Here is a 24,405-nt window from a genome sequence, read left to right as displayed (position 1 = left end):
ACTTTTTATTTTAAGTCCCATTTAAAATGGGACCTGTTATTCTTAAATAATAACAGGACTGCCTCACTGAGCTTGTGTGAAGAGTAACAGACAATTGCAGCCAAGTCCTCAGAAGGCGCCTGGCACATAGTAAGGGCTTGATATGAGGTAAGTATTATCAGGACATGATTCCTGTAATCTTCACATCTTTTTACTTTGACATTCAAAAAGCCAATACAGATAATTGAAAAGACAAGAAAAGTGACATCAGCAGGCTCCTTAGCCCAAAATTCACCCCCTCCTTCTCTCGACCCCGAGCTCCACTTGAGAAGGGCGGGTGGGGGACACACCTCTTATATTTAGGAATATTCGTGCTGGGCGCAGTGGCTCACACCTGTAATCCCAGCACTTTGAGAGGCTGAGGTGGGTGGATCACCTGAAGTCAGGAGTTGGAGACTAGCATGGCCAGCATGGCGAAACCCTGTCTCTACTAAAAACAGAAAAAAAATTAGCCAGGCGTGGTGGCAGGCACCTGTAATCGCAGATACTCGGGAAGCTGAGGCAGGAGAATCGCTGAACCCAGGAGGTGGAGGTTGCAGTGAGCTGAGATTGCACCACTGCAATCTAGCCTGGGTGACAGCTCAAGACTGTCTCAAAAAGAAAATAGAAAATTCCCTCCGACTTAATTTTGTCCCCACCCTGTGACCAACTGCCACACCATCGCTAGCAGGCTTGTGATCCATGGCGGCAAGGACAGCAGCTGGAAGTTTCCATTTGCCAGCCAGGGCAAAGGTTACACTATTTCTGGCCTGTTGGCCAAGCCACAGGAAGGACAGACGGGGCCCTGGAGGGTTGGGAATTTCTGCAGCGCCTCTGTGGGGTGCATCTCAGGTTTTAACTGCTGGACAGAGCCTAGGGAGGGGGTGTCACTAAGGCCACCAGGTCGCCGCACTGTGCTTGGGACCCACCCTGGCCCCACATCTTCAATCCTGAAGCACCTACCGCATAATGGAGCTTTGTGGGGGCCCACCAGGATGTGAACGTGGAAGCTAGTTGCTGGTGCCAGCATCCCAGAGATCTTCAGCAGATCTGCTGACCCCAGGACTCAGCAACCACAACTCAGCACCCCATAATCAAAGCTCAAGAACAGAGCCACCACCCAACTCGAGGCTGTGGGTTTCTGACTGCCGCCTTCCAATTTAACTATGGATGGCTCAAGACAGAGCAAAGAGCGGGTCCTCCGGTTTCTTTAACTGTTCTCTCACCAGACCTGCTTTCTAGCAGATTTGAACAGATAAAAGAAGAAACTTTTGGTTCAGTTTTCAGATGAATCACATGAGAAGAGACAAGAAACACCTCGAAACACAAGACTGTCCCTGAAGCAACATCAACCCCTGCATCCATGTTCAGATCAGGGGCTGGGAAAACAAGCTACCCGGGCCAGGACATCGGTTTGCAGCAGGGAGGATATGTCCCTTTGAATGGTATGTGTTTTCCACACTCCATCCTGCCCACCATTTGTACACGTTCCTTCAAGACTCTGTGAAAATGTAGCTTCCAGAAAGGGCAGAATCAGTGTGTGTGGATGGTCAGGAGAACGTGGGGGAGTGGTGGGCCCTCTAGTGCAATGGTTTTCTTGGGGGGGTGATGACTCTGGTGTCGATCCTCTGCCACTGCCTTCTTGGCCTCTGCCTGGTTTGCCTTCATCCCTTCATGATTATTTGGTCACTCTCTGGTGCCTCTGCTAGACTCTCTTGTCTCTTTCTGCACTGCACCTCTGACCCTAGCACAGACTGGCACATTCTAAATAATCTGTTGAATGAATGCATTAATTAAAAATGGGCAGAGCTTGTACTGCCCTGAAAATACTCAAAGCTATTGCTGCATGAACACAGCACAGATATTTGTTTAAGGAGCTCACTGCAATCAGAAACAATACAGAGGATCTGTTATAAATAACTTATGGTAAGTCCTGGAGTAGACTATTATGCAGCAGTGTAAAAGAAAGAGGTAGGGCTGGGCGTGATGGCTCACACCTGTAATCCCAGCACTTTGGGAAGCCAAAGTAGAGCCCACAAGTTCAGGACCAGCCTGGGCAACATGATGAAACCTCCATCTCTACAAAAATTACAAAAATTAGCCGGGCGCGGTGGCACATGCCTATAGTCCCAGCTACTCAGGAGGCTGAGGTGAGATGACATGCCTGGTGGTTGCAGTGAGATTGTACCACTGCATTTCAGCCTGGGCAATAGAACCAGACCTTGCTCAAAAAAAAAAAAAAGGTAGTTCTCTATGTGTTGATGAGCATGAAGAGATTACGAGGAGTTACTTGAGGGAAAGAGCTAGTCACAGAATAACATGTAAAATAAATAATAAAAATCATATAAATATGCACTGGGCACTGTGGGTCATGCCTGTAATCCCAGAACTTTGGGAGGCCCAGGTGGGCAGATCACTTGAGGTCAGGAGTTCAAGACCAGCCTGGCCAACATGGTGAAACCCCATCTCTACTAAAAATACAAAAATTAGCCAGGTGTAGTGGCGCATGCCTGTAGTCCCAGCTACTCAGGAGGCTGAGGCATGAGAATCACTTGAACCTGAGAGGTGAAAGTTGCAGTGGGCTGAGATCATGCCACTGCACTCCAACCTGGGCAATAGAGTGAGACTCTGTCTCAAAAAAAAAAAAAAAAAATCATATAAATATGGCTGGGTGGCTCACACCTATAATCCCAGCACTTTGGGAAGCTGAGGTGGGCAGATCACTTGAGGTTAGGAGTTCATGGCCAGTCTGGCCAACATGATGAAACCCTGTCTCTACTAAAAATACAAACATTAGCTGGGCATGGTGGCGCACGCCTGTAATTCCAGCTACTCGCAAGGCTGAGACAGGAGAATCACTTGAATCCGAGAGGCAGAGGTTGCAGTGAGCTGAGATCACGCCATTGCACTCCAGAGCGAGACTCCGTCTCAAAAAAAAAAAAAAAAAGGGTTCAAGACCAGCCTGGCCAACATGGTGAAATGGTGAAACCTTATCTCTACTAAAAATACAAAAATTATTTTTGTATTTTTACAAAAATACACATTTTTTGTATTTTTACAAATGCACACCTGTAATCCCAGCTACTCAGGAGGCTGAGGTAGGAGAATCACTTGAACCTGGGAAGTGGATGTTGCAGTCAAGATCACGCCACTGCACTCCAGCCTGGGCAACAGAGTGAAAGAGACTCCATCTCAAAAATAAAAATCATATAAATATAATTAAGTGGTTCGATATAGGAAAGATAAATAAATAAACCCCAAATACTTAATAGTGGATTTCTCAAAGATAGAGGACTATGAGAGGCAGTTTCTGGGTAATTGTATCTCTGCCCTGTTACAAGGCTAGTTGTGTTGAATGGTCAAATATGTGACCAGCAGCCAGTAACTTAACCTCTCTAAGCCTCCACATCCTCATCTATAAAGCTCAGATCAAATACTGTATCCTGAGACTGTTATGAATATCATGAGGACTGATATGAGACCTTTAATGCCTGGTACAAAGTCCGTGTTTGATAAATAGTAGCTCTTATTACTACTATTATTATGTATTATTTCTATAGCCAAATATACCTATATATATAAAGTTTGTTTTTTTTTTTGAGACAAGGTCCCACTCCGTCACCCAGGCTGGAGTGCAGTGATGCAATCACAGCTCACTGCAGCCTCAACCTCCTGGGCTCAAGCGATCCTCCCACTCCAGCCTCCTGAGTAGCTGGGACTATAGGAACCACCATGCTCAGGTAATTTTTTATTTTTCTTTTTATAGAGATGGGGTCTCACTATATTGTCCAGGCTGGTCATGAACTCGTGGGCTCAAGCGATCTTCATACCTCAGCCTCCCAAAGTGGTGAGATTACAGGCCTGAGCCACTGCACCCAGCCTTACTTTGTCTTTTTAAAGTCACTTGGTGATAACTACAAGGGAGAAGACCCCAAGTTTTAGTGAATCCCCCATCTAGCTTTGAATTCTCACTTCAAACAAGGAAACATTCCCAAGGAAATACAAGGAAATACTCACATAACCATGTTTGAGAATAACCAACTACCCCAAACCTGCCTGTTTTCCCAATACCTTCTCCAAGCTCTGCCCATCTCAGCTAAGGCCCCATGCTTCCCACTTTAACACCTCAGCCAGGGCATGGCTGAAAAGTTCCTGTCAGCTCCTGTGAGATTTCCCCTGTCTGACTTAATGAAGCAGGCTCACAGGCAGAGGGGTCACCAGGGCCTAGCAGAGAGGTGCAAGGCGGGTCCCTGGCTCTCCCCTGGTGCTTCCTACCCCCAGGAACCTGGCAGGAACCCAGCCACTGGAGCTCAGAGAGCCAAGGCACATGCAGCCTGGAAGGCCCCAGTGCTTACCTGCAGGGTCAGGTAGAGCCCGTGGGGGCTTCCGGGGCCAGCCCAGTCCACGCTAAGGGCTCGGCACTGAGCTAGGGCTGGGCGAGCTGCACTTCGGGCACTGGAGTCCTCGTCACCGCAGACTGGGGTATCTTTTCCACGCCCTGTCCCAGGACAGAGAGATAGGTGAGACACTCCGACCGCTGGCCGAAGACTGCTAGCCATGGACCACTGGCCAGGGCCACAGCTGACCTCAGCTTTCACACACCCCTGGCTGGTCCAGATGAGGCCAGGAGGGGCTCACACACCCTTACATGCCTGCCCTGCACAGAGGGGAAGGCCTGGCTCGGGGCAGGGGCTACACTCCTTTCTTACCAAAAGCCACCCCAAGATTCTCTTCTGGAGGGGGCCCAATACCCCACTGGAGGCTCCCCTATCCTCACGGTGGCTTTTGCGGCAGGCACCTGCTCAGCAGGGCAACGGAAGGAAGCCGATGCCAGCCAGCCTGCACGAAGCTTTGAGGACTTGCACAGGGGCTATGGCTTTAGGCTTTATTACCCCAGCTGCCTCTAGGTGGCAATTTCTTCCCTGACTTCATTAAGACCAAATACACACCAGGTGGCCCAGCCTCCATTGCTTCCCCAAGTGTATTCAGAACCAGCTAACGTGTATCCCCTTGTGCCTCTGACACACTGCCTCCCTCACCCACGGGAGAGAGGGCGGGCTGTGGCAGCGATGCCCCAGCCACCCACCTCCACCTGCAGGGCTGAACAGGGTGGGATGGGGGCCAGCCTCACGAGTCATGAGGCACACTGCAGAGCCACTACCCTGGGGCATAACAATATCCCAAGTGCCAGCCACTGGGCCAAGTGCTTTTCAAGCCTTACACACATTTTTTTTTCTTTTCTTTTTCTTTTTTTTTTTTTTTTGAGACAGGGTCTCTCTCTGTTGCCCAGGCTGGAGTGCAGCGATGCGATCTTGGCTCACTGCAACCTCTGCCTCCCAGGTTCAAGCGATTCTTACACCTCAGCCTCCCGAGTAGCTGGGACTACAGGCGTGCACCACCAACCCAACTAATTTTTGTACTTTTAGTAGATATGGAGTTTCACCATGTTGGCCAGGCTGGTCTCGAACTCCTAACCTCAAGTGATCTGCCCGCCTTGGCTTCCCAAAGTGCTGGGATTACAGGCGTGAGCCACAGCGCCCAGCCTTTACACACCTTCTTGATCCTCAGTTTGCTTGTCAATAAAATGGGGACAACTTCACAGCCCTGTGGTGAGGATCAAATGGATGAGATACACGTGGTGCCCATGTAGTGCCAGGCACACAGAAAGGGCCCACAGTACAGGCCAATAGGACTACAGCTGCCATCAGCTCCTCACAACTCCCCAGGGAGGTGGGGGGCATTCTCCCAACCTGACAGGCAAAGAACCGGAAGCCCTGAAGGGTTAACAATGTGCCCAGGGTCACAGGAGCCAGGATTCAAATCTCATGTGCTAACCAATCCTCTGCCAGTCGACTCTCAGGGTGGCAATATGGGGGTTGGTTGGGGGGCTCAGAGGGGCCTGGGGCAGCTGAGCTGGCTGAGGTCCAGTGGCAGGCATGGTGCTTGCATTTCACACACAGGATTTCATCTGACCTTTGTCTTAAATTTTTTAAGTGGATAAAAGTCTGTATGGTCATATAATCTTCATAATACCCAATTTTTTCCTTCAGGTTAGAAAGCTGAGATAACACAATATTTCAAATACCTATATGCGCGCGCGCACACACACACACACACACACACACACACACACACATGACTAGAAGGCACTACATAAAATGTTCAGTGACTAGCTTGTGATTTTTATTTCCTTTTTGATATTTTTCTATGTGTTTTAAGTATTCGAAGGCAAAATGTTTTTGTTTTTACCAGAAAAGCAATACTCATTCATATTACATTTGTAATCCTTACGACAACCTTATGGGGTAGAGGCCATCCTCTGCCCCTTTCAGACAACTGGGCTACCTGGCCCAAAAGCCCAGGCTTTTCCCGAGGGCCCTGGGTCATCCCCAGCCTGGCTGTGCTGCTTGGGAGCAGCCAGCCCCAGACAACCATAGAAGCAGAGAGACCTCAGCAGGCATCAGTCTAGCTGCCACTGACAGCACAAATGTGGTGGGAGAGAGGGCTGAACAGGAGTTTGCTGTGTGCCCTCTCTGGGCCTCAGTTTCCCCTTCTGTGCACCAAGGGGCTTGGACCTGATGGCCCAGAGGGACTCTGCTAGCCCTCACAGGCTGGCAGTCTAGACCCTGTTCCTGTAAGTCACGGGGGACAGGGACCAGACCCCTGAAGGCACCTTGCCTGGAGAGCCCTCTCTCCCCCACACTACCAGGGCAACCTGCCCACGCCTCGGGAGAGGGTCATGGGCAGCTCCCCAGCCCCGTCAATCCAGTCCCCGCCCTGAATCAGAGAAGCCGCTCACTTCTTGACTTTCGCAGCACCGGGGGACATGACCCAGAAAGGCGAGCTGGCACTGACAGCTCCCCGGGGAGACACTAGGGGCCAAGACTCTGGGACCCCTGCCCACCTGCTGTCAGGGTCTCTACAGAAACACCTGAAATGAGCACATGGCCCCCAAGCCCCACCAGGCCACCTTCCGGAGCAGCCTCAGTCCACTCCCAACGCCGTCCAGGGGCCAGCCCAGGCAGGATCAAGTGTCAGCGGCGCTTGGTGCCCGGGCAGCCACTTCACCTACCTTGTTTACCAGCCTGGGCAAAGACCGGAGTGAGCCCACACGCTTTTGGCCAAGGACGGCAGCCCGCAGAGCTCTGACCAGCTTGGCCAGAGGGAACGCAGCTGATCCCCCTGCTCTGTGCCCGCCCCGTGTTAAAGTTTAACCCTGCTTCCAGGTCTCCTCTTTCCAGACAGGGGCGCAGGGAAGGAGCACCCAGTGAGACTGACGCTCCGGCTCCACGCCCGCCCGGCTCTGGGCTGTCGGTTACCCTGTAATTACCTGACAGCTCTGACTGGGCTTAGGAACCGGTGAGAAACCTCAGTCTCATCTCTGGTATCTGGAGGAAGGAAGGGAAATAAAGAGGCATTTTAAAAATGCGGACTCACCAGTTCTCAACCTCCCCGGGCCGGTGTGTGGGAAAGGGCGGGCAGCCGGGCTGGCTGGGGCTGGGGCGGGGCGAGCCATCCCCGGCTCGGGCTCCGGGGCCCGGCCCACTCTCCACAGGCCCCGCAGCGAGGGCGTGGCTCCCAGGTTCCACGTCCTGCGAGAGGGGACCATGGCCTGGGGCTCAGCAGCCTCCTCGGGGCACCGGGCAGCCTGCGGAGAGAACAAGGGGAGATGAGCTTGAAGATCACGGACCAGCACGACTGCACCTCGGGCACAGCCAGTCATCTGGAAGGGTCTACGCCCCACCGATCGCTGGTTACCCAGGGCAGCAGCTCCAACTGCACTGTCCCCCAAAGACCCCAGGGCTCGCAGGATGAAATGGGGCCTGCTGCCTTTTGGGGATATCTGTTTCCGAATACGGAGGCTCCGAAGTGGGAAAGGAGCATTTCAGCTGTGCCTGAGACCCCACACCTGAACCCTTCCGCGCTGAGCCTGGCAGCCTGAGGACAAGCCAGGTCCTAGCCCCACATAGAGGAGGCACCACGAGTCAGCAGCGTCTCCGTAAGTCTAATCCTTTTCCTCCAAGACATCTAATTTTCTAATTGCACTTAACCACGTTCTTAACCCTTAGGCTTCAGGCTCCTCTGCCTAAGGTCTGTCAGCAGAGCAGTGAATGCTCTGAATATTAACATTTCATTGAGGAGGGACTCAAAAGGGCCCTGACTGTGGTCAGTGACAAGTGAAGTCTATATACAGCAAGTTCTCATTCATGTATTCGACTAGCCTGCGCTCTGTGCCTAGCATGTGGCAGGCACTGTATGGGTGTTGAGATACAAAGATTCATTCAGTCTTCATTTAATAATGCCTACTGGGTGCCAGGCATCTGCCAGGGGTTCTTTTGGATCAGAAGAGATGAGGCCTGAAAGCTCCTGGTCAGAAGGGAGATAAACACTTCAAAAACCCTTAGTCTGAGCAGGCTGCTGGAGGCTGCAGGTGCGGGCCAGGCACCAGGTGGTATGGGGAATGGAGGGGGGTGGGGAGCATTGGTCAGGGATGGAAAGCTTCAGTCAGGGATAGTTCCCTCATGAACTGAACAAATGAACAGAGCTCGGATATTCCCTGCACAAGTCTTTATTGAGCACCTACTGTGTGCAAAGCAACCTTGAGGGCATTTAAGGTGATCATGCTACAATCCCAGACTCAGACAGTAATGTCATTTACAGAAGAAGCGAAGTCAGCTCGGAGAGGCAACATGGGGTTTTAAGATTGAGGTGGGGGTAACCAAAGGACTTCCTAGTGGAGCTTTCTGGGCTGTCAACTACTCTCCCCATCCCTCATTGCAGTGGCCACTTCCTGCCAAGAAGTGAAGATAGCTATTTGAAGGGTGTCCACCTCCCCTGACCCACGATGGGTCCCACAGCTCACACACATTCATGTTTGCAGCCCCATTGCACCCAGCCTGCAGCTGCACCCACACTAAGCACTCTGGGATGGCTTGTGGGGTGAACGTTCTGAAATGAACACACACAAGCTTGAAATGAAGCCTGGAAGAGAGGTCAGGGCTGGACACAGACTCAGAGCTAAACAGGGCCACCGATGCCACAGGTGAGGAGGCAATCATCAAAGCTTGAGCAAGAGGAGACAGCCATGTGATAATAGGGCTCACCGGGGGTGGAAAGCTGCAGAAAGAAGATGAGAGAGGGACAGGAGCTCCAGGCAAGTATAGAGTTTTCAGAAGTGACTGAAGTGTAAGTGGGAAGGAGACGTTGGTCAGTGCCCAGTGCATCATGTCACAGACGTGGAGGACTAGAAGCCCAGACAGGCAGAAAGCCTGAGCCTGTGGAGGGAGAAGGGCAGATGGCAAACTTGGGAGGGCTCAAAGAGTGGGGAGGGAGCTGAGGGAGGAAGAAGCCACTTCCTTCTCCTTGGGGCTGTTTGGCTAGCACGGGAAGGAGAGGATGTGGTGTCTAGAATAGGAGAGAGTTGAGCATGTTGGGGAGACAGAGGAACAGGAGTGACTAAAGCATTGAGAGGCAAAAAAAAAAAAAAAAAAAGTAAAGGGTTCAGGGGTTAGGGGCCCGAGGCTCTGGTGTCTGATGTTTGCAGAGCCCAACCCTGGAAGAATGCCAGGCACCTGGCGAGGGAGCCATAGTCTCTTCCTTCCTTGACTGAGAACAACTAGGAGGCTCCTGGGTGCAGTCTTACTGGGAAGGGGATGGGAATGTGGGCCAAAGGACAGGGCAGAGGCTGATCTAAATACATGGGCCAGCTCCACTGAGGAAACAGAGATGGACCAGTGTTGCGTGGAAGAAACCAAGGGGAGCAGCCAAATGTCCTCTTCTCCAGGCTGCTTGGCACAGAGCTGGGCACACAACCAACCCTGCAGACCAGCTGTCCAATGGGCAAAGGAAGGAGCAAGACAGGTCCATCTGCATGCTTGGCTGCTGGGAAGGTGAGATGGTGCAGGGCATTGGAGGCTGACTCCACAGTGGACAGAGAAGACTTTCAGGGAGATCAGTTCCGTCTGAGGGGCAGGGACAGGAGGAGATAGCGTTTCTGTGGTTATCAGGAAGGGAAGTGGAAGAGGCAGCCAGGAAGATACCAGGAAGAAAGAGGAAGGGTGTGTGCTAGATCCTGAAGAGGAAAAAGCAGCTGAATTTAGCAGCCTCAGGGGTGTGAAGGTCAAAAGTATCAAGGAATCTTAAGCCCAGGGTTCTGGGCCAAGAAAGCAGCACTCTCTCTCTCATTTTACATGGGCATCTAAGATGAAACGTGGTGTCCAGGGACTTCTACCAACCTAGAATTCGTGGGGGAGGGCAGTGGGACTGGTTCAGAACCTGGCTCCACTATTTACTAGATGTGTGACCTTGGGAGAATTACTTTGCCTCTCTATACCTCATTATTTCCATCTATGAAATGGGGAGAACTCCACCTTATAGGGTTGCTCTAAAGATTAGACAAGGCCAAGTGTTCAGAACAATACTGGCATATACAAAGAGCTCCAAAATTTTATTTTTCAGTGACTTCGCTCCAGTGGTGGGTGAATGCAGAGGGGCTGGCTGGGGAAGAGGGTCTCTGCCTCTCTGGGTTTAGACCAGGGCAGCAGAGCTGCAATACTCCCCCTGCCCTAGATCAGGGACATTGCAAAGATTGGGGGGACAGGCTGGACAGCTGCCCAGAGACTGCAGCCGGCAGGGCTTGGTCCCCCTGAGAGAGCAGGCAGAAGGTCAAGGAAGTTGCACAGGGAATGCCACCTCCCTGCACACCATCATTTATCCTGGGCTTTCCAGGGCAACCCAGATTTCAAACTCTCTGCTCCCCAGTGCCCCTATGAACAGCAGAACTCACCACCCTGTGCCCCTAAAGTCCAGTCACTGCAAACGCAGGGCCCCATTCTGAGGCTGCATTCCTAGCAAGTGACTCTCCCTGGTGAAGGAGACGGCTACTTTAACAAGGGCATGGGGAATACACGTCTGGGAAAGAATGGGTGCTCACCCTTTCCAGGCAGAGGAAAAGTCGGGGAAGGTGAAAGGGCCAGGGGTGGCCACAACCCGCAATCTTGAGACAGTGTTGGGCTATGGAGGTGGCGGGGGCGGGGGGTGGCAGTAAATGGTACTCCAGAATTTAAACACAGCTTCCTCTTTAATATCTCCCAGGACCAGGCCCTTCACTGCACCAGCCAGAGTTCTGCTCTAACTAGCAATGCGGGGCTTAAGGGGGTGGTCCTGGGATCGCCCTCCCTGCTGAGACCTTCACAACTGCTGTGGCTGTCATGGCCCGATTCCTCACTGCCCAGAGTGCGCCGGCCAAGGCCCTTCTTCCTAACCTCTGGGCTGGGGCACCCCGCCCCAGGCCCTGCCAGGGAAAAAAACGAACTCCCCAAGGGACGTGGTGGGAGGGACCCAACGGCAGCCTTCCAAGGAGCCCTGGGGGTGGGGGAGACCCCAAGAAGGGGAGGGGCGGCGCCGATTGACACGCCGATCCCGGGTAGGGTCTGCGCTCTCCTCGTTCAATGAAATCTAAACGGGGTCCCAAGGCTGCTCGGATCCCGGGAGACACGCCGCCCCCGTGCCTACTCCCAGCAAGGTCCTCGACTAGGGCTGAACGGCGCTGGAGGGGACCTCGCAGGGCTGGGTCTCCCGGGCCTTTTCCTCCCCGCGCCCCCAGCGGGTCGGGGCAGAGGGGTCCCGAGGGCAGGGCCGGCCCTGACGCGGCTCCCCGAACGGCGGGCTGGGCGGAGCCCCAGCGCCCCGCCCGCACCCAGCCCGCCCGGGCCCCCCACTCACCGGCCTGGCGGAGGCAGGATCCCGGCGTCGCCGCAGCGCCCGGGGCTCGGCCCGGCCCGGCCCGCCGGCAGGAGGCAGCTCCACGCCGCCGCCTCCTCTGCCCGCCCGCTCGCGCCCCTCCCGCACACTTTCCACAGGAAATGATTAACTCGGGCCGCGGCGCGTTCCCATGGCAACTGGCTCCGACCCCGGCGGGGGGCGGCGGCGCGCGCTCGCACTCACGCGCGCACTGGCGCGCACGCGTCAGCCCGGGCGCGCCCCCGCAGGTCTCCCGCCGGCACTCCCACTCCCACTCCCGCTTCTTCGCGGGGCCTCCCACTTGGGCTCTCCCGCCTCCCCGCGTCCCGCACTCGCACTGGCACACGTGCTCATGCGTTCTCTGAAGGCTCTCACAAAACATGCCTGCGCATGGGCTGGCTCACACGAGGCAGCCCACACAGCCGCACACCTGGTGAGCCATGCGTACTTCTGCACAGCCTCAAACCCGAGTGCAAAACTTCCACGCGAATACTCAGACATACACGTCTCATGCGGCCTCTCATACCAGTACGTGTCTTCCCATCCCAACACACACACAAGCTCTTATTCACGAGACAGTAGATGTACACCCCTTACCGTGTCCTTGCACACGCTGGCGCACATGCACTCACCCTGTTTTACAGCGCACACCCCCTCACTCGCTCCACCACCTACTCGCTGGCCAGGCAGCCTCCCAGCCACAGCACTTCCTACCTCTGCACCCCCAGCCCCACCCCAGCAAATGAATATCTTCCCAGCAAGAAAGCTGCCTGGGGTCTCTTAAGGTAAAACATTCCGTCAGGTTCCAGTGAAAACACACCAATGGTGCAGCAGTTCCCAGCCTGGCTGCAGAAGGCCCTGCTCCTGGGGGGCCTGGAGCCTCAGAAGAGGCCTGGGGGAGGCCAGGGGCCTGCCAGCCTGGAGAGACAGCTGACCCGGAGGAGCCACTCTGTTCTTTGTCTCCCAAACAGAGCCAGCATTTTATTCCAGAGCCAGCAGCAATATTCTCCCTCACCCTCCACACACACACCCCACACACACCCCCGGGTGCGGAAGAGGAGAAAGCAAGTCACTCTGAAGCCAGCCTGTGCAGGCTGATGGTTCTGCAGATAATCCCAGGAGGGTGGGTACTCTGCCCCTTCCTGCTTGTCAGGGGATTGCCCAAGAAGATCAAGGAGAGGACTGGAGGGGGTCGGGCAGCTCCAGGTGGGAGCTCCCACTGCTGCCCAGGCGCTGGGCTGCCAGTCAAGAATCTCAACCAGAGACGGAGCCAAGGGCCTGGGCCTCAGTTTGTTCTGGACACCAGAGCAGGACAGTCACAGTCCCCCAGCTGGAAGCAGCCTAGTGCATGCTTTATTTGCCAACTGAGATTCCTCAGTGAAGGCCTGATAGAGGGTGAATGTCATGCTCCTGGAATCATTCCCTAGAGAGTTGGATTTCCAGCTGAACACCACACCGAAGAACCCTCCCAATGGGAGAGAAAGCCTTATTTGGGGAGTTAAGCTCTCTGAATTCCCCTGCCTGCCCTCCAAACAGCAGTGATCCAGGGGACTGCAAGGGTGGATGAAGGCAAAATGTCTCTAGAATTCGGATTGAGTATCTAACTCCCTTGATTACAGTGAGTTGATGGGGGAGGGGGGAGGGCAGAAAGTTTGTCTTTAAAGTCCTGGTTCAAAACAGGAGGTTTTTTCTTACTCAGGGATTGAGTACATTGACATTAACTGTAGGTCCTTCCCACCAAAGCCAAAGCCAGATTTTTAAATTAATAATAACATTTGTTGTTCTTTTGCTTTGATTACAAAAGTAATAGATGTTCATTGTAACCATATCCCACCCACTGGAGATAAACGCTGCCAACACTTAGAAATCTTTTTTTTTTCCTGTGTACATAATAGATGCCATTATTGAAGCTAACACTGTGTCAGGCACGGCACTAAGCTCTTTATAAACAAAATCCCATTTAACCCTGAACACCCTATGAACACCAGTACCGTCGTATTCCCATGTTTCAGGAAGGGAAAGTGAGCCTCTGAAAGTCTGTTCACAAATGCAGTGTGTGATAGAGCTATGAGTACAATAGGTACTCACACAGTACTATCAGATGCATATGGGTATAACAACTTATTAAGATCAAAGCACCAGCGAAGGAAAAAGAAAATTGAAGTGTAAGGAAGTTGTATTTTTGGAATTCTAGCAAAACTCTGATTTGAAATGTAAAAACTACTTGTTTCATCGTTGTTGCATTTTTGAGACAAGATCTTGATCTGTTGCCCAGGCTGGAGTGCAGTAATGCATCATAGCTCACTATAGCCCCGAACTCCCGGGATCAAGTGATCCTCCCACCTTAGCCTCCTGAGTAGCTGGGACTACAGGCACACACCACTGTGCCTAGCTAATTTTTTTTTTTTTTTTTTTTTAAGTAGAGACGGGGATGTCTCACTACGTTGCCCAGGCTGGTCTCGAACTCCTGGGCTCAAGGGATCCTTCTACCTCGGCTTTCCAAAGTCCTGGGATTACAGATGTGAAGATGTGAATTACTGTGCCTGACTCAATTTTTTTTTTTTTTTTTTGAGACGGAGTCTCACTCTGTCATCCAAGCTGGAGTGCAGTGGGATTACAGGCACAGACCACCACACCCAGCTAATATTTTATATTTTTGGTAGAGACAGGGTTTCACCATGCTGGCCAGGCTGGTCTCAAACTGCTGACCTCAAGTGATCCACCCGCCTCGGCCTCCCAAAGTGTTGGGATCGAAGGCATGAGCCACCGTACCCGGCATGACTCAATTTTTAAAAAAAAATATTGTGTGGAGTCCGGGTCTAGCTCTGTCGCCCTGGCTGGTCTCAGAATCTTAGCCTCAAGCGATCATTCTGCTTCAGCCTCCCAAAGCGCTGGGATTATTTGCATGAGCCACCATACCATGCCCATCCCAGTTGTTGGAATTTAAGAATGTACAATGTCACCAGGAACTACATACCGACTCCAAGGTCATTTCTAACCCAGAAACTTCGCTGATGATTTACATAGGAGGCTGCCAACTTTCCTGGCCGCAGGGAAGGTGGAAATTTTGCTGAAACCTAGCCATCCCAACACTGAAGTCCTAAACCCTTGAGGGAGGACTCTTGGGTTCAGCCTCAGCCTTAACCCTTCCTGCCTACCTCTGGCAGAGGCACAGCTGTCTCAGGGAAGGCCAGACAAAAGACAGTATCCAGAACACTGTAATTCCACACCCACATCCACCCCATCCCCAGGCAGGGCCTAGCAGTGCCATCTTTGTGTTCAGACAAGATCAGGTGCGTTCACGGTGGTATGTCCATAGACTTTTTTGTTGTTGTTGTTGTGGTTTGAAACAGAGTCTCTACTCTGTCACCCAGGCTGGAGTGCAGTGGCGCAATCTCAGCTTACTGAAATCTCTGCCTCCTGGGTTCAAGCGATTCTCCTGCCTCAGCCTCCTGAGTGGCTGGGATTACAGGCATGCGCCACCACGCTCGGCTGATTTTTGTATTTTTAGTAGAGACAGGGTTTTGCCATGTTGGCCAGGCTGATCTTGAACTCCTGACCTCAGGTGATCTGCCCACCTCAGCCTCCCAAAGTGCTCGGATTACAAGCGTGAGCCACCACACCTGGCCCGTCTTTGTGTTCAAAGGGCCCGAAACCCCTTACTGCTCAGGTATTCGTCAGAGAAGTGGCCAAGAGCCTGAGAGTTCTGCTCCCCAAAAGAAAGGAAAGAAGGGGAATGAAAAGCCAGATTGTGTTTAATCTGATTCTCATAGCAACCCAGAGTAAAGCACAGATAAGATTTACATGATTTTCCCATTTGAAATGATTTAACCTGAGATCAAGTCTTCTCCAAGCCTTTGCAAATGTCCTCGCTGCCTGGAAAGCCCCTCTCCTTCACCCCATTCTCATCTGCCTCCACTAACCCTTCCCTGGTCAATTTCATACCTGCTTGTCCCTCCGTCAAGCTTAGAGGTCACCTTCCTTGACCCTCCCAGGCACCAGCAGTTGGGCCCAACCCACCCCCTGCAGCATCCCTGACCCTGGATCATGATGGCGTTCCTGTCTATACCATCTGCTCCTTCAGGACAGGACCCTTTCCTGACTTGATCACAAGGAAAGCCTCAGCTGACCCCAGCTCAGGGCCTGGTATCACAGACGTGCTTATTGAATAAATCCATAGATCCTGTAGAATTCAGAAGGGAAGAACAGGTGCATGAAATGTACCCAAACAGACTTTCTTCCCATGTAAAGTAATGATAATTCCTACCAAAAGGAAGTAAGAGAAGGCTCCTTAGCAATTATTTCCATGTGGTCAGGAAGGAGTGCCCTGCAGCTATGAAAAGTGTGTCCTCTCATGCTTCTGGGTAACAGAACATTTATTGAAGTTGGAGAAACTCATTCTGGAGTGAGCCGCATATTAAGTAATCCTGACCCAATTAGCTGCTTTTTTGAATCCGCATCTTCCAATCTTCCAATACCTCTGAAATCATTCATCATGAGCATCTCAGAAAGAACTGCGGAGGAGGCTGGATGCGGTGGCTCATGCCTGTAATCCCAGCACTTTGGGAGGCTGAGGCGGGCGATCACCTGAGGTCAGGAGTTAGAGACCAGCCTGGCCAACATGGCGAAAACCCATCTCTATTAAAAACACAAAAATTACCCGGACGTGCTGGCCGGTGCCTGTAATCCCAGCTACTCAGGAGGCTGAGGCAGGAGAATTGCTTGAACCCAGGAGGTGGAGGTTGCAGTAGCCAAGATCATGCCACTGCACCCAGCCTGGGCAACAGAGCAAGACTCTGTCAAACACACACACACACACACAGACACACACACACACACCCTGTGGAGGAGCTCATGGAGGCGAAGAGCATGGCCCTGCACCCAGCCCCACAAGCATGAATTTGGTTTCCAGCTTTGCATGTCACCAACTGCAGGTCTTGGGCACGTGACTCAACCTGAGCACCTCAGGGGGTCTGGCACAAGGCTCACAGCTGCAAGCTCTCAGGAAGCCAGGCTCCTCAGTGGGCATGGAGAGGTGGTGGTCTTGGATGACCCTTGACTGGACTGTAAATTCCTCTCATCCTTGTCTACTCTAGACCCAGCTCAGCAGGCAGTAGGTGTTCAAGTGATACTTAAACAAATGGTACTTTTCTCACTCTTTTATCTCCTTCTCGCCTTCCTGCTCCCTGTGTTCCCTTCCTTTCTAGAAACTGTATTAACAGGGGAAAACAGTTCTCCCATTTTCAGAGAACCAAGGCAATCTTTCCCCCAAGAAAATCACCTTGCAGGCCAGGCACAATGGCTCATAAGACAGGAGGATTGCTTGAGGCCAGGAGTTCTAGACTAGCCTGAACAATATAGAGACCCTGTCTCTACAAAACAACTAGCCAGCCGCGGTGGCACCGGCCTGTGGTCCCAGCTACTCAGGAGGCTGAGGTGGGAGGATGGCTTGAGTTTGAGGCTGCAGTGAGCTATGATCATGTCACTGTACTCCAGCCTGGGCAACAGAGCAAGATCCTGTCTCAAAACAAGAAAGAAAAGAAAGAGAGAAAGAGAGAGGGAGGGAGGGGGAAAAAAAAACCTTCTAAGGGGACTAGAAAATAAAAAGAAAACCACCTTGCTTTAAAATATCCAAATGGTGGCTGCCTTTCTGCATTGGCCAAAATGACTGAACTCGACAGTGCTCCCCTAACTCTCAGTTTACGGGAACCTAAAACCTCTTTATGACTCAAGGAAGAATTTGGCGGAGATTCCCTCCCTCCTAGCACTCCAAGGCTAAAAGCAAACCGAGGCTTTGTGGGTTTTTTTCCCCTTTATCATTTCCTGTAGTCTAAAAAAAATGAGAGGAATGCAAACATTGAGGAGATAATGGACGTAAGCACCAGGTAATAAAAAGATTTAGCAATAACCGCCCTGAGAGTAGCACGGGCCAAATAAGCCCCGCCCCAGGCCCGCCTCCCAGCCCGAGGATCCTGTCACCATCCTCCAGAAGCCTCCGGGTTCCTCCTCACTAAGTGGTCTGCCGCTTTCCTTCTTGCTCCTAAATTGTTCTAGCTCCGGGTTCTAAGCCAGCACATGCGTTATTAACATCCTTCCCATTTTTCCCCACTTCCTCATTCACTTCTCCCCACCTGCTGCAAATTCTAGGTGGCAGTTTTTGGTTTTGAACTTAAATTTTTTTTTTCTGGACAAATCTAATGAAATCAAGAGAGAGAGGGAAAACACAAAAACCACCCTTCACTTATTGTCATTGGTCCAGATTTTTCCTTCTAGTATCTGACCATGAGCTGATGTCATTTCTGTGTTAAGGAGATGACAGTATAGAGGAGCGGCTAAAGGTGGTTCTGGGGCCAGGTAGACCTGGGTTTGAGCTCAGTCACTGGCTCAGTCACTTCCTCTGTGCCTCAGTTTCCCCCTGTGAAAATGAGAGTAGGGGTAGTGTCTAACCCATTGAGTTATGGTGAGATGTAAATTAGAGCAAGCACATAGCACCCTCAGCCCAGCATCTGGCACACAATTGGCGTTTCTGCAAACACAAGCTGCAGTTATAGTGGGAGGCAAAGACTGGATAGAATTTTTTACTCTGCCTTTTCTTACTTTGAATCATGTAAGTGCTGGGCATGGTAGCTCACGCCTGTGGCCCAGCTTCTTGGAAGGCAGAGGTGGGAGGATCACTTAAGCCCAGGAGTTTGAGGTCAGCCTGGGCAACATAGCAAGACCCCCATCTCTAAAGTTTTTTAAAATTATTATAATAAGCATTTTCCATGTCACTTTTTCCTCCTAAGGCCTGCATTTTTCTGAAGTACAGACATCATCGGATAAGGCCAAGATCACATTCAGAATAGAGGTTCCGGTGTCTGGGGCACACCTAGCACTCAATAAAAATGGCTGAGAAGTATTTTATTTATTCACTTATTTAGATTTGGGGTCTCGCTCTCTCACCCAGGCTGGAGTGAGGTGGCATGATCAGAGCTCACTGCAGCCTTAAACTCCTGAGCTGAAGCGATCCTCCCACCTCAGCCTCCCGTGTACTGGAACGACAGCTGTGAGCCACTGCACCCAGCAAAAAACTATTTTAAATGGCTGCATAATATTCCACTGAAAGCCTGTGCCCTGACTGAGCTGGCCATTCCATAGGATCTGATATTTGAGTAGCTCCCATTTTTGTCACTTTTATAAACAGCATTGCTGTCACCATTGCCACCCACACAGCCCGTTCATTCCCTGGTGTGGGGTGGGAAGGGAGAAGAGAGGTTGTCAATTTCATAAAAAATCTTTCTGAATAAAGAGTCTGAGCATTTTTTTTTTCACTTTCTAAACATGTTGCCAGATTGCCCCTCAGAAGGCCTGTACCAAATTTACACTGTTGGCAGCATTTTTTGACGAGAACTACTCTTCACGCTAATTTACAGTTTTTCTCTCGGATCTGGAATTCTTGCCCTGGCTGGTTCTCCTGGGAGGCATGAGGCGTGTATAAAGATATCTGAGCGATGGCTGTCACCAGAGGGGCGTATCTGGTTCTTCTGCCAGGTGCTCAGGCTGGGAGTGTTTCTGTCTGCTGGGCCAGGCCAGGTGGGGCTGAGAGCACTGTCTCAGTGCTCCCAATCCCTGCCTGCTCTTAAGCCACCAGAGATCTTCCGAGGTGGGTCCTGGAATGCCTCGGTACCCTGCGGTTCAACACTCTGGCCCATCCTAGACAGATGAGTCTCATCAGGTGCCACCACCGTGATTCCTGCTCTCACACCCTGGCACTTCATTGGGGCTCCTTTGCAATAAGTCAATCAGCTACTGCTGGAGAAAAAAAAATTTTTTCTCCTGGGTAGGGAGATGGGGACAGGGGCCATAAGTGAAGCCACATGCTCCTGGAAAGCCATAGCCACAGCCCCTGACCACGTGCTGAACTCTTAGCACCACTGCTGCTGCTGCCTTTAGACTGTAGCATTGCTTTGCTGAGGTTCTGTGACGCGCAGCCTTTCCCCTAGCTCTGGTCCTCCTCCTCCGGGGGTGGCCCTTGTTTGCAAACAGCAACAGGAAGTTTTGACGCTGCTGATTAACCAGACTCCCACAGCTCTCTGTGCTGAGTCATCGCCACTAGTGTCAACCTCTCGCCTGCCCCGCCGACACCACCAGCTTCCAGGTGACCGAGAGGAAGCAGCAAGCATCTTGTGGTTCCAGTGGCTTCCATCTGCCACCTTCTAGGGGAGGGACAAACTTCCATCCACCCCAGACAACCAGAATGTGCAGGGCCCTGAATGCCAGGATGGGAATTTAATCTAATTAAACTTCAGCAAGGGGCTGAGGGACAGCTTCATGCCAGGCACCGGGAAAAACTCTTTACACACAGGATTGCCTTTGCTTTCATTCAATCCCTGCAACATGTGTGGTAGGTGTTATTATTCCCATTGTACAGATGGAGAGACTGAGGCCAGCGGGAGGCCCATGGATGTGTAGGGGCTGCTATGGGAAGGCAGCTTGGAGTGCCAGAGATGGTGGGTACTGCCAGCAGGAGCTGTGTCCTCTACGCACGATGTGACCTTGGTCAGATTTCCTCCCTGTTCTGGGTCTCATGCCCCTCCCTGGGTACATGAAGACTGGTGACCTTCTCAGGGCTACAGCCACGAGGAAGTGAGTGGGCCAGCTGGATGGCCCACTCTGGGATTCTGCTTGCTGAAAGCCTGATCCAAGGGCAGGACTATCCCACCTCAGCCACCTGGGGCTGGCTTCACTGTTCACAGTTGCATCACCAAGGAACTCCATGGAAAGAAAATAATTGAGTGGTTGCCAGGTCTTGGGAGGTGGGAGGGAGAATGAGGAGTGACTATGAATGGGGCTTCTTTGGGGCGTGATAAAATGTCCTAAAGTTAGATTATGGTGACAGTTGTACAACTCTGTGAATATACTAAAAACAATTGGATTGTACACTTTAAACAGGTGAATGTTGTGGTATGATAATTATATCTCAATAAAGCCGTTTAAGAGAGAAAGGAGGAAGGAGGGAAGGAGGACAGGAGAGAGAGACCTACTCAGAGGTCAGGCCAAGCACGATGGCTCACGCCTGTAATCCCAGCAGTTTGGGAGGCAGAGCAGGGAGGATCACTTGAGGTCAGGAGTTTGAGACCAGCCTGGGCAACATGGCAAGACCCCATTTCTACAAAAACACTTAAAAATTAGCTGGGCATGGTGGTGCATACCTATGGTCCCAGCTACTTAGAAGACTGAGGTGTGGGGCCAAGCGGAGTGACTCACGCCTGTAATCCCACCACTTTGGGGGGCTGAGACAGATGGATCATTTAAGGTCAGGAGTTCAAGACCAGCCTGGCCAACATGGTAACCCTGTCTCTACTAAAAATGCAAAAATTAGCCGGGCATGATGGCACATGCTTGTAAACCCAGCTACTTAGGAGGCTGTGGAGAATCAGTTGAACCTGGGAGGTATAGGTTGCAGTGAGCCGAGATTGTGATTGCGCCACTGCGCTCTAGCCTGGGTGACAGTGAGACTCCGTCTCAAAAAAAAAAAAAAAAAAAAAAAAAAAGATTGAGGCCAGAGAATCACTTGAGCCCAGGAGTTCAAGGCTGTAGTGAGCTATGATCACACCACTGCAGTGCAGCCTAGGTGACGGAGCGAGACCCCATCTCTTAAAAAAAAAAAAAAAAAAAAGGGCCAGAGCTGCCTTTGAGATTTGCCTTCTGGAATAGGGCCCTCAGCATCCAGGCCCTCTCCAATCATCCGCCTCTAAGCAGCCTCCCTCCAGAGCCCAGGAAAGGTGTGTGTGAAGACACCCAGTGGCAGGCGGTGGCCCCAGCTGCTGACCGAAGGTGATGGGGCCCTGGCCTCTGGTGCTTGCTCTCCTCAGAGAGGAAAGAACCATGAATCAAAGGGCAGGTGTGTGTGGACCTGGAGGAATGCGGGGAGGGTGGCAAGAAAACTGCTGGAGGCGGAGCGGGAGAGACCCTGTGAGTCAGGGTGAGGTGAGGTGTTGCTCAGACAGGGAGGGCCTAGAAACAAAGCCTGGACTGGAAACACCAAAACAGCGGGCTGGCCAGGGAGCCTAGAAACATCGTAACACTCCAGAAAGTGTAAGTAAGGAACACCTGCTGCTCGTGAGGGGCCCCCACCAACTGGTCCGGCCATGTCTGCTTGGCAATCGGGGGCACAGGCAGATGCCGCTGCCCAAGAGGTAACCCCAGCCTAGACCTAACGCTGAGCCATGGGCACAGGTGCAAGGGATCCATCATGAGGTTAGCTAAACTGGCCAATAAGAGGCTGGAGCTCATTCCACTTGTACTGTTTGGGCAACTTACTGTTGAAAAAGGAGAACCTGGCCGGGCGCAGTGGCTCACACCTGTAGTCCCAACATTTTGGGAGACTGAAGCTAGTGGAGCACCTGAGGTCAGGAGTTTGAGACCAGCCTGCTCAACATGGTGAAACCCCATCTCTACTAAAAATACAAAAATTAGTCAGGCGTAGTTGTGCACGCCTGTGATCCTAGCTACTCGGGAGGCTGAGGCAGGAGAATCGCTTGAACCCGGGAGGAGGAGGTTGCAGTGAGCCAAGATTGCACCACTCCACTCCAGCCTGGACAACAAAGCAAGGCCTTGTCTCAAAATAAAAAAATAAATAAATTAAAAAAAAAAAGGAAAAGGAGAACTCAGAGGATCTTGGAGGCACAGTGTCCCTGTCTAAATCTCCAGATAACCCAGAAAGCACGCGCTGCCCCCACGCCACTCCACCCCCTCCACGCCTCCCTGTCCTATGCTCTTCACGCCCACCTCCTGGGGCAAATGGCACCGGATGCTCCTGTCTTAAGTGAACAAATGGAGACTCTAACCACCTTCTGAGAATCCCAGCCCTGCGGTCAAACCTGCATGCCTGCTGAGTACCTGCATGACAATAATTAGGATTTCCTATGCTCTGAAGCAAACCTCCCACCTGGCATCCTGCATGTGTCCAGCAACTCCCTGCACCTGGGCACTAATCACACAGGTGGGCTTGGCATCCTCACAGCCTCTGTAGCACATGCCTTCAGGGGGAAGAGACCCAGGGACTCAGGAGACTCGAGGCATCTCCAGAGTCACAGCCTGAAGACGGAACCCCATGCTCTCCTGGACATAAAAGCCACACAGTCCCTGGTAGACAGGTAGGCAGAGGTGAAGGGATTTACCCTGGCACTGGGTTAGAGCTGTGCAGTCACCCCTGCTTATTCTTCCTGTACATCCCGCTACTGTCCCCCTGCTATAGATTTGACTGGGGCAGGCTGGCTGCAGAGTCCAGGTCTTGAACCACTGTACCACACTGCCTCTCAAGGGCACAGTCAGTGGGGTCCTTGTCACTGTGGGCCATTCCTCAGCATGCATTCAGAGCTCTTCACCATCTGCCTGCAGCCGCCCTGCCTGGCCTTTTCTCCCACTGACCCCCCAAGGCACCCTCTTTCTGGTCCTTGAGTTTTCCATATGCTCCACCCCCACCCCCACATCTCCACCTGCAGCTGTTTACCTGTGAGGCTCAATGAAAGGACCACCTCCTCCGTAGGGACTCCTGATACCTAGTCAGAAGTCCCCTAGGACCACCTCCCCTTCCCTTAGCTCACCTAGCACTGGATTCACAATTGTGAGGGACTGTCAGTCTCCTACATTAGATTGGAGGTCCCTGATTCAGACTCCCATGCTGTGTGACTTAGGGTAAGGCCCTTAACCTCTCTGAGCCTCAGTTTCCTCATTAACAGGTAATATTTATTGAGCACGTACTATGTGCTAGGTACTATATGCTACTATCCCTTTCAATCCTTACAGCACATATGAGGCGGGTACTGTAATTATCCCATGTTACAGATGAAGAAACTGTCACTGTCATTAGGACTACCACCATTATTGTCATTCTTTTTTTTTTGGAGACAGATGCTCTGTCACCCAGGCTGGAGTGCAGTGGTGCGATCTCAGCTCACTGTAACCTCTGTCTCCCAGATTCAAGCAGTTCTTCTGCCTCAGCCTCCCAAGTAGCTGGGACTACAGGCATGCACCAACACACCCAAGTGTTTGTATTTTAGTAGAGATGGGGTTTCACCATGTTGCCCAGGCTGGTCTTGAACTCCTGAGCTCAAGCAATCCACCCACCTCGGCCTCCCAAAATGCTAGCATTACAGGTGTGAGCCACCATGCCTGGCCTATTATTGCCCTTCTTTTATCCACTACAAAACCTAGCACACAGCAGATACTCAAACTCAGCAAAATTCAAGTATGGCTAGAACTGGAACCAGCCTTGGATAGGAAGGAGTTTCAGAAACAAAGTTCTGCACATGCTCTAGAACCCGCAGGCCTGGCCCTGTCCTGGCTGGGGTGATACCATCTTTGGAGGCTGATGCTGGCAGTCTGTTGTGGCTGGGGACTTGGAGTGGCCTCCTTTCACTTCTCACAGCAGCCCTGCCTCTATCCACAGAAACAAACTCTGCCCAAACCAGTCCTGCAATGCACAGAGCCCGGTGGCAAACAAGCCACCTGGATAAATGGTGCCCAAGGCTGTGGGGGTCCTGGGAGGCTGACTGGAGGCAGAATTGTGTTCATTTGTAACCAGAGTAGCTCTGGGTTACTTCTGTTAGCTCAAGGTCACAGGTACATCTCTGTGCTTCAAGATCCACACCGCACCCCCCC

The 24,405-nt window shown here is 52.0% G+C and overlaps 1 protein-coding gene across 10 annotated transcripts in view; it reads right to left on the bottom strand.

Moving 5' to 3' along the window:
• The window catches only part of KIFC3 (kinesin family member C3), a 44,893-nt gene extending 32,994 nt beyond the window's left edge, over window positions 1-11,899 (bottom strand). For 2 of the 10 annotated variants that reach the window (XR_004179756.1, XR_004179757.1), the window contains exons 1-3: window positions 11,743-11,899; window positions 7,456-7,666; window positions 4,374-4,516 (exon numbers count right to left, since the gene is read on the bottom strand). Coding sequence is in view for 3 of the 10 variants with exons in the window: in XM_031658192.1 (XP_031514052.1) it covers window positions 4,374-4,516; window positions 7,456-7,627 (315 nt within the window). In the remaining 7 variants the exon portion in view is untranslated. Of the gene's footprint in view, window positions 1-4,373; window positions 4,517-7,090; window positions 7,431-7,455; window positions 7,668-11,742 lie in introns of those variants that run through there. The other 8 variants (XM_031658192.1, XM_031658191.1, XR_004179755.1 and 5 more) reach the window with 7 other exon arrangements.
• Between the last annotated feature and the right edge of the window lie 12,506 nt (window positions 11,900-24,405).

Source organism: Papio anubis, chromosome 18 (assembly GCF_008728515.1).
Source record: "Papio anubis isolate 15944 chromosome 18, Panubis1.0, whole genome shotgun sequence".
Lineage (NCBI taxonomy): Eukaryota > Metazoa > Chordata > Mammalia > Primates > Cercopithecidae > Papio > Papio anubis.
The sequence above is the reverse complement of the archived record's forward strand: the minus strand, read 5'-3'. Positions and strand labels throughout refer to the sequence as shown.